The following is a 13,334-nucleotide window of genomic DNA, read 5'->3' as shown; positions in this document are numbered from 1 at the left end:
ATCAAGACATGAATATGGGATTAGGGCAAAAAATATACACAGTTACAAGAAGTATTCTTTTTTTCTTTTTGAGGAAGATTAGCCCTGAGCTAACAGCTGCCAATCCTCCTCTTTTTGCTGAGGAAGACTGGCCCTGAGCTAACATCTGTGCCCATCTCCCTCTACTTTATATGTGGAACACCGGCCACAGCATGGCGTGCCAAGCGGTGCCATGTCCGCACCCAGGATCCGAACCAGTGAACCTCAGGCTGCCAAAGTGGAATGTGCGCACTTAACCGCTGCGCCACCAGGTTGGCCCTACAAGAAGTATTCGTCAACAAAGAGAAAAATGCAAAATAAAGGTTTAGGCAAAGATACAGCAGGTTAGTGGCAGCAAAAGAAAAGTGGTAGTGGTGATGTAGTCATCAAAGGAAATTCAAGGTCAAAAGCACTCAAAGACAGGGGCCAGTCCCATGGCCTAGTGGTTAAGTTCAGTACACTCTGCTTCCATGGCCCGGGCCTGGTTCCCGGGCACAGACCTACACCACTTGTCAGCAGCCACATTGTGGCAGTGACCCACATACAAAAGAGAGGAAGATTAGCACTCATGTTAGTTTAGGGCAAATCTTCCTCAGGAAAAAAAAAAAGCACTCAAAGACAAAACAAGGAAAATACATAATAGCATTGTGCAAAATGGTCTAAGATACACACTTTAGGATTCCCCTCCCTCCAAAAAAACACAGGACTACAAGGAGAAATTTCTTTAAAAATATAACATTTATTCTATCTTTTGATAATATAACAGCTGAAGTAGACAAAAAGACAAAAAATTGGAGTGAAGAAATCTTAATCATCAAACTAGATTGAAAAGTCCTAACGAGTAATCTGTACCTAACAGAGAATATAGTTTCTTTTCTTATATCCATGAAAGTTTTACAAAATTCAGCTGAGAATCTGGGCCACAAAGAAAATCTTGAGTAATTTTTACAAGTTCATATTCAACAGCTACATTCTTTGATCCTAGTAAATCCATAATGACAAAAAAGAAAGAAAGAAAATCAGCCAAACTACTTTAGCCAGTTAGAAACTAAGAAACTTTCCTCAATAGTTAGGATCAAAGTGAGAAATTAATTCTGAAGTTGCACAGTTCATATCGGAGTTTCTAAGATACAGCTGCATTCAGAGGAAACTGTACAGCCTCAAATCCTTTACTACAAAAAAAAGACGGGAAAACCAAAAATAATCAAGTTAAGCATTTGATTCAAGAGATTAGAAAAAGAACAACAAAATTAAGCAAACACATGAAAATGAAACAAATAAAAAAATCAAGAAATGGCAATTAATGAAAATGAAAGCTTAAATAAATAAAATAAATATAATCTTAGGGAGTATAAATAAAACAAACGCTAATCCTTTCAAACAATTATATGGATTAGCCCCTGGCAAATTTGATCAAATTGAAAAGAAAAAAAAATACAACATTAGTAATAAAAAAGGAGATCTCGCACCAGATAGGTAGTAATATAAACTAGTTATAGTGGAATATGAGGTGTAAGTCTAGAGCAACATATGTAAACATTTAGGTAACATTTTAGGTGAAATATATGAGTCCCTGAGAAAAAAAGCAACTATGAAAAAATCCAGTAATGGATGATTGAGTATAGGAAAAATAAGAAAAGTAGTTTATCATTTGAGACATACCAGTACCCACAGGCAGCGTTACCAGACACACCTTCACAGGAGGCCTGGCTGGGACAGGCAAAGGCAGACGTGGCCAAGACCCCAGTGCTCTTCTGGCAACCCTATAGGCATGACATGGGCATGACTGGATGAGGACTCAATGGACAGGGCAGGCTGGAAAAGGCAGACCCAGAGCAAGACAGTAGGGGAAGAAGGACAGAGCGTGATGGGCAGGGCTGTGGGGAGACGGACAGACCAGGACTGGACTGGCAGGGGCCAAGGCTGACAGAAAGGGCTGGGACCTCGTGGGATGGTGAGGAGTGAAACAAGATGGGGGGGCAGGGGCATGATTGCCATGGCCCCTTGAATTTTCCTCAGTGTCCCAAAGTGGATTCATCAGGGAGGACTATTCCACACTCACCTGTCCCCCACCTCAACATTTTTCCAACATCTCTGGCCTGGGGAATACTAACAATTACACAAAAGTTGCTGAATTGGCTATGCACCAATCAGGTGCCAACTACATACCTGATGGCCTGAGATGGAGGACTGCAGGGAACAAGGGTCATTGGCTCCCCCTTTGTAAGGTCACATCTCCCCTAACAGAAGAAGATCCACCAAGCACTGAGTGGGGATCACTTCACAACCATCTCTGCATATGCACTGCAACCCCCTCCTAAGTACAGTTGCACTGTCACTCACCACCATCGGAGGTTTGGAATTGGGTTGTGGCCAGAGAGACAGGTTTAGGGGACATGAGGGGATATTAAAAGCTCTTGTTCTTCCTAAGTTTATTAACAAAACTCTGGACAGCGTGAGATGAGGGAAGGGCAGATCCCCTGGCCCCGCCTAGGTTCAGGGAAGAAGGAGACAGAGGGATGGAGGAATGGACAGGAACAGAGGGGAATTTTGAGGACCTCCCTCCCAAGGAGTACTAGACAGAGACAGGAGACCAAATGGTGAACAGAGAAGCACAAAGAAACTCTGAGATGCCCTGAGAAAGAAGTGGTTAGAGGAACAGGTGTGTGAGGAATTCATGGAGTGTCTCCCTTGCACAGGGTGTTGGGTACAGGACCTCAGTTGAGCAGGGCTCAGCTGTCTACTCTGGAGCGCAGGTCAGAAGTCAGCGGGTCATGCTGTATTGTCTGATGAAGCATCAAGGCCAGCAGCCCTGCCCGATTTGTCATAGCCGTGCGCACCTTGTTCTCCTGCTCTTCCAGCTCTTCCAGCTTGTGCAACTGTGGGAGGTGAGCATGAGAGGGGGATTCTAGGATCCTATCCTGCCCTCAGCCCCACCCAGCATTGTAGCCTACCGCACGAATGCGCTCTAGGTCCACCTCAGCACGCCTCAGCTTCTCCCAGCAGTAGTGGCGGTTGCACAGGATTTTGGGGAGGGCACAGAAATTGCCAGTGAGCTCAAAGACATTGTGCACTAGTGGGCAACCACACACCTCATCATCTGGTACCTGTGGGGAAGAATGAAGAACGATAAGGTACGGAGGAGGGTAGCAATGGAGGGTGATAAGGCAGCCATAATGAGAGGAATAGGAGAATGGAGTGCAGTCGTGCAGGAAGGAGAAGAATGGGGAGCGACCTGGCAGGGAGGAAGAGAGAAATTCAGTGATTACATAGGGAAGAGGGGGCAAAAGGGAGATGACCAAACACGGAGGATGGAGGGGTTAAGTTAACCAAGCAGGGATGAAGGAATGGAGGTGATCGAGCAGGAAAGACAGAATAAAAGAAAAAGATCAAACAGGAAGGAGAGGAAGGATGGAGAGGAAGTCTGGCAGGGAGAAGTAGATGAATAGGGTTAGTAAGGCATGGAGGAGGCGAGGAATGAGGCAGGGAGGGTGGGAGAAGTGAGGGCTGGTTAAACAGGGAGGAAGGAAAGATTTAGGAGATGATAGGCAGGGAGAAGATGATTGGAGGCAGTGAGGCAGGGCAAATAAGAATGGAGGGAAGTCAGAAATTGAGGGAGAGAGGAATTGAGGGTGGCCATGCAGGGAGGGGAGGAATGTGAAGCGGTAAGGAAGGAGGTGAGACAGGAATGAAGGATGGTCAAGCAAGGAGAAGAGAAGAATGGGGAATGGTTATGCAATGAGGAGCAGAGCAACGGAGGGTGGTCAGGCAGAGTGGGAGAGTGAAATGTGGGTGGAGGGGGTCAGGCAAGGTGGATATGAATAAATAGCAGTCAGACAGAGAGAAAAGTAAGAATAGAGGTTGATCAGGCAGTGAGGAGTAGGGAATGGGGGCGGACAGGAAGGGAGGAGGAGACATACAGGGGTTGGTGAGGACATATGAAGGCAGTCAGGCAGAAGGAAGGAGGAAATAGGAGGCAATCAAGCAGAGAGGAAGAGAAAAATAGGGTAGTCAGGCAGGGAGGAGGGGAGGAATGGAGGGTGATGAAGTAGGGAAGGAAGAGTCTCACCTTAGGGTCCCTCGAGTGCTCAGGGCACAGCACCTGGAGTCGCTTACAGTACCTCTTACTCTGTGGGTCATAAACATCACAGAAGAGCCTTGTGGCCCTGGATGAAGTCGAAAGTGAAGTTCTAAGGGTCAAGAGGAGGGAGGTCCCACCCGTAACCCTGTTCAAACTTTGTCCCCAATCCCCCAACCCCCCTAACCTGCCCACCTTTGCCTATGAGCCCACCCACATCCTGCCACGATCTTGCCCACCATGCTCCTGACCCTGCTCACATCATGCCTTTGACCCTGACTAGCACCCACACTCACCCCTCAATGCAAGTGGGGTAAAAGGACCCGAAGGACGATTTGCACTCATACTGGAAAGAAAGAGTACAAATGGGAGGAACCGTGGATGTACACCACATGCCCTCCCATGACAAAGCCCCAAACAACATATTTGTCCCCTGTAAACTCTATGCTCCTGTCTGCCCAGCCAACGTCCCCCATCACCACTGGCTGATGCCCCAACTTTGGCCCTCATACTGGGAATGGAAGAAAAGCACAAATGGGTGGAGCCATGTGTGTGTGTTGTATTCCCTTCTACAACAAACATCCTGGCACCAAACCTTCCCCCGTCCCCATGGACCCCACCCAGCCAAAAACACCCTTGCCCCATCTGCCCCCAGCCAATTCCCCAACCTTGGCAAAGCAGCGCTCCATGTGGCGCAGGGCAATATGCCTACTGATGGGTTGCCCGCAGGAGACACAGAAGATCTGCAGGTTTATGCTGTTCCTCTCATCTTCGTTGCTCTGCACAGGATAGTGGAAGAGCCAGTGAAGCAGTGCAGAGTGGGGACGGGTAGGGCAAGATACCAGGTACCTCTCTGCTCCACCCCACCCATTCCTGATCACCTCCCCATCCTTGCACACAGCCTGCTGCTTGCCACGCAGAATGATGGCCTCAAGTTCATGGAAATGGCTCTCTGCATCCTTCAGTCGGATGTAGGCGTTCTGCTGCTCACGGTGGATGAGCTCAAGCATTTTCTTGCCATGCTCATCAGCAATGCAGGGGCTCTTCTGCCACTGCTGGATGCGTTGGGGCAGGATATTATAGATGCGGCTGGAAGGGCAGGCAGCAAGAAATGGAATGCGTTGGTGGAGATGTCAAAGGAAGAAGAAATGGATGAGTGACCGAATGGTGAATATACAGAATAATGAATGGTAAATGAGTGAATGTTGGTGAATGAGTGATTGAATGGTGGATAGATGGGTGGATGGGCTGGGTGGGCAAATGACTGTAAGGATGGATGAGTGAGTTGGTGGATGGGTAGTTCAATGGGTGGGTGGCTGTAAGAGTGGATGAATGGGTGGGTAGGTGGATGAATGGTGGGAGGATATATGGGTAGAGGGGATGGATGGACTTACAGATGGCATAGATCATGCCCTACTTTATTCCCTGTTGCTTAACCTCCAGGTGCACTCACTCAGCTGCCAGCTTCATGCCACAGTCATCGGAGCAGTACTTGGAGCCTGGTCGGGTGGGATGCACACAGCCAGGTCCCAGGCACTGCCGCAGCAAGCCTGGGTCCTTGGCATCTGTCTGCTCTGGGTGTTTCCTCTTGTCCATGAGCTTCTGCTTCTTCTCCTTCTGTGGGAGAAGCGTGGGCAGGGCAGGGGTAGGGGTGGGTCAATGTCAGCCCCCTAACCCTGGACCCCTTGCCCTGCATGCTGCCCCTGATCTCTGCCTCCATGCCCCCCCCCCATTCCACCATTTCCGTCACCTTCCACTCCACTTTTTTCTTCAAATTCTCCATTTTCTTCACTTTCACTGCCTGCTTCTGCAGTGCAGGATCCAGGAAAGGGAGCTCCTCAGTGTTACTCATCCAGGGCTGTAAGCCAGGAAAATGCTGACAGGTGTCTCCAAGTTGTTTCTTAAATGGTCTTTGGACACTCCCTGCCTCCTCTCTCCCCCGTTGCTCACCCTTCACTGTCTGCCTTCACTGTCACCATCCTTTTACCCAGGGGCCCTGTCATACACTCATCAGGCTTGGATTGCCAAAAGTCCCCTACACAAAAGTCCTAGTATAGGTTTCAGTCCTGAGGCAGGTCCTCTTCGGACAACAGCTGGATTGTGGCTGTTGTCTCAGGTGCCTCCTTTACTGCCAATGGCATCGCCACCATCCGGTATTTATGGGACAGCCCTGGACTTCTGCAGTTGAGGCAGCTCTGGTTGAGTGGGCAGTACCCAGTGGGACCACGGCAAAGTCTCCAAGGGTATTACAGGCAAGAGCTGAGCTCGCACCAGCTCCACTCCGCTCCACTCCCTCATCCACCCTGTGTCCTGGACTCACCAGAGACCAGAGATTACAAGTAGGGTTCCTGTGCTGGTGGGAGGAGGGCTCTGGGTCAGCACTAAGTGGATGGGGACAGGCTCACCCTGCCCCAACACTCCTGGCCTCAGCCTCTGGCCAACGCGGCTGGGGCCCACCACACCTGCTTGGATACACTAGGTATCCTGCCTGCCTGGGAATGACTTGCCCACCTTATCCAGACATACCTGACAGGTCCATCTGGCCCCACCTTGCCCACCTGAATGCATAAGGCCCTGCCTATCCGCCCAGAAAAGCTAGACTCCACCCCCTTACACTTGCTCCACTCAGCCTGCCCTGCCCTACCCTCCAGGACCTGCTACTCTGCTTGCCCTGCACCACGGACCCACAGAAGCCACCTTTGCCCAGCCCACCCAAAGACTCATAGTTTGGCCCCTCCACATGCTCTTCTCACCTTCATGCGCTGCCCAGTCCACATAATCTCTCCAGGCCCAGCACCCGACCCTGCTCTCTTGAACACACTCTATCTCGCCTTAAGCTCCTTGCCCTGTGGGCCCCATACACTGTACCAGGGCACACCCAGCCCCGCCACATGCCATGCCCCGCCCCCTTCCCAGATTCTCTCAGCCTCATATGCCCCTCTCCTCTTCCTGCATATACCAGGGTCTGTCTTACCTCCCACATGCTGAGCCATGCCAAGCCCTGTCCCCCTCCCCACTTGCACATGCCAAGCTGTGCCCTGTCTGCCCTCACTCACCTAGAATCATCTGTCAATCTTTATTCTGAAAAGTACTTCTACCTGTTCCCAGTAACACCAAGTAAAATATATAAATATACAAATTTTTAAAAACGTTCGTGTGCGTATAAATGCACAAACATGCAAACAAATCACTACTCAGTGATTAAAAGAGCAAGCACACACAGAGAAAGAATATACATGTTTTGAATAAGACAATTATCAATTAGAGAACTCATACTATTTTTAAGCTAGAGAGGCAATATTACTAACTGATCTTAGACTTAGCATTAAAGGAAGTCTAAACACATTCAAATTAATAAGCATCACACAGGGCACAGATAAGTTGCATTAGAAATTAATAAAAGGCTTAACTTTTGAAAATTGAAAAGGCACTTCTAAATAACTCTTGGTAAAAATAAAAATAACCGAAATTAGAAAATACTTAGAACTTAGGAGAAATGAAAACAATACATACCCAACTATGGTCTTAGATGGAACTTTAAGATGAGAATATTAGAAAAGAAGAAAGACGGAAATTACTGATCCGAGCATTCAACTCAATTTAGGACGAGTCCCTATCCTGACTCCAAGGGCCCCTATGATCAACCCCCAAATCCCTTTCACTGACCCCACATCCACCCCTCCAATCACAAAACCACAGGCCCTCGTCAAAGTCCTTGAAAACTACCTCAGCGCCCAGTTGGCGCCAAACCGCGGGAAGCTTCGTGAGCGGGCGCAGCGAGAAGGTGGCTAGAGGTACTTCCGGCTCTGGGATCAACTCTAGCCCTGCCCCTTCTTGACTGTGCAAGGTTTGCGCTTGCTCACGACCCCTGTGGAGTGGCTGTACCGCCTAAAGTTCAAAGAGAGTAGTTACCGAGAAACCATGTGGCTACACTACGTGCGCCGTCTGTGGACCGCCGCCACAGTCCTGCGTGGTTACGCTTGTCTCTTCTGACACCTGCATCTCACTGTTTCCTATATTGGAGTGATTGATCACTGCATTATTGTATATGGCAAGAAAATTGATCCCCCATCATTTCCAATTATTTTGAGTAATTTCATATTATTGCTATTTTACTATCTGCTATTATTTTAATCATGAAGTGGGCAATGAGAAAAACAAACAAAAACACATAAATCAATTTTTAAAAGTCAAGAAAGTAGAAAAAGATTTCTAGAAAGGGCAGGAAAAACAAAGTAAAACGTGAGAAAGTAGGAATAAATTCATATCTTAAGTTCATATTTTATTACATAATCAGTAATAAAAAATGGTTAATGGAGTAAACTCTCCAGTTAAAGTCAATGATTGTCATTTTGGATGAAAATTTACAAATACAGCCATATGCTGTTTATGCCAAACCTAGCAAATCATAAGTATACAGAACTGTTAGAAATAAAAGGATGGAAGAAAATTTGCCAGGCACATGCTAATCAAAATACAGCAAGGTCAGGTATATTAATATCAGACTAAAAAGACTAAGACAAAAAGTATCTATTGGGCTCGAAAGGGTCATTTCATAATGATTTAATTCACCATGAATATGTAAAAAATTCCAATCTTATACACAATTAAATGGTGTAAAATAAAGAAAAGTATATTAGAACAAAAGGTAAAATAGAAAAAAAAATATTCTCATTGTGAAAGACTACAACCACACTGCCCTTTTAATTCCCACAAACTCTTCAAGACCCAGCCTTGGCATCACGGTCTTGGAAGCTCTCTCTGCTTCCTTTCCATCTGGATGACCAGCCTCTTCTGTGTGAACTTATGGACATAACTATAATAGAAAGCATGTTCCTTTTATTTTAATCTTGAAATTAAGAAGGAAATGGAGGCATTTCCTGAACCTCTCATAACTGTTTTGTGTCTGTCTTCCTCACTAGAAATGAGGGCAGGGACAATGTTGGCCTTGGTCACTGCTGGTTGCCCAGTGCCCAGTTTACTGCCCGGCACACAGGGATGTCCACTAGCCATTGGCGACCAAAGGAATGCATCACAGACCCTATCCCTCTGGTACTGTTGCAAAACGGCCAGTTACTGTAATCTATCTGGCTCAATATTATTCCTTGAAGATAAAAGGGAATATATTCTGTAATTTACACTACAGTTACCTTTAACTAATCATTGACAAGAAAAGCAAAGTTCAAAAAATGTTGAGATATGTCTGTTAAGAAACTATTTTCCCTGATTCAAGTGTGGCATCTAATGACAGTGTCCCCAGCTGTATCTTCACAGCTTACCTCAAACCCAGTTTAGGGATTGGGGCAGGAGGTAAGAAATTCAAGCTGAACTCAAGCAGTCTGTGAACTCTAAAGAAAGTATTACCTTTCAATGGCCATGAAAGTTTATAAGCACTACTTGTGTCCAAGCTAATGTTTTAACCTGGCTTTGAATTATTTTCATTACTGTGGCCCACTCAAATGAGTCTTGGACAGCTTTTTGCTCTTCTTCACCTCTGACTTCAGACCTACTTCTCCAATGCCTCATGTCTCTTTACTGCTGTTTTCTCTCGTTCCCAATTCCACAGCCCTATTTCAGATTTCCCATGTTTTATATCATAACGAACTCCTGCGTCTGAGATGTGACCGGCCAATCCATCTTGCCTCCAGGGTTCTCTTCCCACAGGACCACAGTTGAAACAATATGTCACCATCCTCCTTGGGAATCTTCCCTGTGTTCAGAATCAGTTCTCCCATTGTATGGCATGTCCTCCAAATTTCTCTATGACAGGGCCCCCTTTCCTATGACAGACAAGTCCTCTTCCCATGCCCTCCAGGTGTCAAAGACTCGGGGATATTCACTCTCTTGTCGATCCAGCATAGGCTTCCACATTCTGGGCCCTTGCTCAGGCCTGTTCTTCTCTTTTGCTAATTCCTGCTCACCCTTCAAGACTCAGCTTTGGCATCACCATCTGGGAATCACTTCCTTTCCAACTGAGTGACCTGCTTCTCTTCTGAATGTACTTGTGGGCATAGTTATAACAGTGAGTGGTGTTCCTTTTACTTTAATTTTGGAATTATGGAGGATGGGGAAGTGTTGCCTGTACCTCTCACATCTGTTTCATGTTTGTCTGTTTTCGCCTGTCAACATTCTGCTTGTCTTTCAAGGCTAAGCTCAGATGCCCACCCAACTGGGAAGCATTCCCCAAACCCCTGGTCCTGCTTCTTCAGTTTTCCCACAGCACTTCTGTCATTCTGCTTTGTGTCACTGTGTGGATTGCAGGTTTCTCTCCTCTACCAGATGGTTAAGGCAAAGCTGGAGTGTGAATGCCCTGAGTCCCAGCCCAGTGCTCCTACAACAGTTGCTGGTGATTCTTGACTTACTGCTTTGGTCTCTTCTGACTTCCCAGATACACTAGATACTACGTACTTTGTGAAAGAAAGAGCATATCCTTAGAGACAAACACTAGATTGGCCATTCAGATGGGATGGAGCAAGAACATGAACAAGCCCTGGAACGGACACTCTAAAATTTAACTTTTCTCTGCAGACTGTTTCTGTATTTATAATTTTGGTTTTTATGACATCCAAAATATCAATATTTTCTGTTGTGGATCACGCTTTGAGTGTCATATCTAAAACTCTCTGCCTGGCCCAAGGTCACGAAGATTTTCTCCTGTATTTTCTTCCAGAAGTTTTTTTTTAATATGTCAAGCACCTTTAATTCAACTTTTTTTAACTTTATTGAGGTCATATTGGCTTATGACATTGTGTAAATCTCAGGTGTACATTATTATATTTCAGTTTCTGTACAGACTGCATCATGTTCACCACCCATAGTCTAGCTTTTATCCATCACCATACATGTGTGCCCCTTTATCCCATCGCTCTCCCCCCACCCCCTTTTCCTCTGGTAACCACTAATCTGTTCTCCTTATCTGTTTGTTTATCTTCCACATATAAGTGAAATCATATGGTATTTGTCTTTCTCTGTCTGACTTATTTGGCTTAGCATAATACCCTTAAGGTCCATCCATGTTGTCACAAATGGCATGATTTTGTCTTTTTTTATGGCTGAGTAGCGTACCATTGTATATATATACCACATCTTCCTTATCCATTCTTCCATTGATGAGCACTTGGGTTGCTTCCATGTCTTGGCTGTTGTGAATAACGCTGCAATGAACATAGGGGTGAATAAATCTCTTTGTATTGTTGATTTCATGTTCTTTGGATAAATATCCAGTAGCGGGATAGCTGGGTCATATGGTATTTCTATTTTTAATTTTTTGAGGAATCTCCATACTGTTTTCCATAGCGGCTGTACCAGTTTGCATTCCCACCAGCAGTGTATGAAGTTTCCCTTTTCTGCACATCCTCTCCAACACTTGTTATTTTTTGTCTTTTCAGTAATAGCCATTCTGACAGGTGTGAGGTGATATCTCATTGCAGTTTTGATTTGCATTTCCCTAATAATTAGTGATGTTGAACATCTTTTTATGTGCCTGTTGGCCACCTGTATATCTTCTTTGGAAAAATGTCTGTTCATATCCTCAGCCCATTTTTGGATCAGGTTGTTCATTTTTTTGCTGTTGGGTTGTATGAGTTCTTTATATATTTTGGAGATTAACCCCTTGTTGGATATATGATTTGCAAATAGTTCTCCCAGTTGGTGGGTTGTCTTTTCATTTTGCTGATGGTTTCCTTTGTTGTGCAGAAGCTTTTTAGTCTGATGTAGTCCCATCTGTTTATTTTTTTCTTTTGTTTCCCTTGCCCCAGTAGACATGGTATCCGAAAAGATACTGCTAAGACCAATCTCAAAGAGTATGTTGCCTGTATCTTGTTCTAGAGGTTTAAGGTTTCAGGTCTTACATTCAAGTCTTTAATCCATTTTGAGTTAATTTTTGTGTGTGCTGTAAGGTAGTGGTCTAATTTCATTCTTTTGCTTGTGGCTTTTCAGTTTTCCCAACACCATTTATCGAGGGCATTTTCCTTTCTCTGTTGTATGTTCTTGGCTCCTTTGTCAAAGATTAGCTATCCATAGATGTGTGGTTTTATTTCTGGGCTCTCAATTCTGTTCCATTGATCTATGTGTCTGTTCTTCTGCCAGTACCATGCTGTTTTAACTGCTATAGCTTTGTAGTATAATTTGAATCTAGGGAGTGTGATACTCCCAACTTTGTTCTTTTTTTTTTATCAGGATTGTTTGGCTATTCAGGGTCTTTTGTTCCATTTTAGGATTCTTTGTTTTATTTTCATGAAGAATGTTATTGGGATTGCGTTGAATCTGTAGATTGCTTTAGGTAATACGGACATTTTAACTATGTTTATTCTTCCAATACATGTGCATGGAATATCTTTCCATTTCTTTATGTCTTCGATTTCTTTCAGTAATGTCTTCTAGTGTTCAATGTATAGGTCTTTCACCTCCTTGGTTAAATTTATTCCTAGTTATTGTATTCTTTTTGTTGTGACTGTAAATGGGATTGTATTCTTGACTTTTCTTTCTGCTAGTTTGTTATTAATGTATAGAAATGCAACTGATTTTTGTTGTTGATTTTGTACCCTGCAACTTTATTTGTTGATTATTTCTAATAGTTTTCCAATGGATTCTTTGGGATTTTCTATAGATAAAATCATGTCGTCTGCAAGGAGCAAGAGTTTCACTTCTTCATTGCCTATGTGGATACCTTTTATTTCTTTTTCTTGCCTAATTCCTCTGGCTAAAACTTCCAATACCATGTTAAATAAGAGTGATGAGAGTGGGCATTCTTGTCTTGTTCCTGTTCTCAGAGGAATGGCTTTCAGTTTTTCACCATTAAGTATGATGATGGCTGTGGGTTTGTCATATATGACCTTTATTATGTTGAGGTACTTTCCTTCTGTACACATTTTGTTGAGAGTTTTTATCAAAAATGGATGTTGGATCTTGTCAAATGCCTCCTTTGCATCTGTTGTGATGATCATATGATTTTTATTCTTCATTTTGTTAATGTGGTGTATCTCATTGATTGATCTGTGGATGTTGAACCATCCTTGCCTCCCTGGAATAAATCCCACTTGATCATGGTCTATTATCTTTTACTGTATTGTTGTATTTGATTTGCTAACATTTTGTTGAGGATTTTTGCATCTATGTTCATCAGCAATATTGGCCTATAATTTTCCTTTTTTTGTGTTGTCCTTCTCTGGTTTTGGTATCAGGGTAATGTTGGCCCTGTAAAATGAGTTAGGAAGCATCCTGTCCTCTTCAATTTTTT

General features: G+C 44.5%; 2 protein-coding genes across 5 annotated transcripts in view; one reads left to right on the top strand and one right to left on the bottom strand.

Moving 5' to 3' along the window:
* Positions 1-13,334, top strand: part of UXT (ubiquitously expressed prefoldin like chaperone) — a 117,753-nt gene that overhangs the window by 60,403 nt on the left and 44,016 nt on the right. The window lies entirely within an intron of this gene.
* Positions 738-7,892, bottom strand: LOC100061399 (CXXC-type zinc finger protein 1-like). The gene is made up of 10 exons (XM_070258635.1): positions 7,823-7,892; positions 7,610-7,631; positions 5,847-5,954; positions 5,550-5,713; positions 4,978-5,185; positions 4,765-4,875; positions 4,393-4,442; positions 4,088-4,184; positions 2,973-3,125; positions 738-2,897 (listed from the first exon to the last, which is right to left on the bottom strand). The coding sequence occupies exons 3-10, from the start codon at positions 5,946-5,948 to the stop codon at positions 2,751-2,753; spliced, it is 1,032 nt and encodes a 343-aa protein (XP_070114736.1). The 5' UTR covers positions 5,949-5,954; positions 7,610-7,631; positions 7,823-7,892; the 3' UTR covers positions 738-2,750.

Source organism: Equus caballus, chromosome X (genome assembly GCF_041296265.1).
Source record: "Equus caballus isolate H_3958 breed thoroughbred chromosome X, TB-T2T, whole genome shotgun sequence".
NCBI classification, from domain to species: domain Eukaryota; kingdom Metazoa; phylum Chordata; class Mammalia; order Perissodactyla; family Equidae; genus Equus; species Equus caballus.
This window is presented reverse-complemented; position numbering and strand designations above follow the sequence as displayed.

Coding starts and splice junctions, on each gene's coding strand:
- LOC100061399 (XM_070258635.1), bottom strand. CDS start 5,948: ATGAGTAACACTGAGGAGCTCCCTTTCCTGGATCCTGCACTGCAGAAG. Junction 4,876..4,977: donor CTGTGTGCAAGGATGGGGAG/GTGATCAGGAAT, acceptor TATCCTGTGCAG/AGCAACGAAGATGAGAGGAA. Junction 2,898..2,972: donor ACCTAGAGCGCATTCGTGCG/GTAGGCTACAAT, acceptor CACCTCCCACAG/TTGCACAAGCTGGAAGAGCT.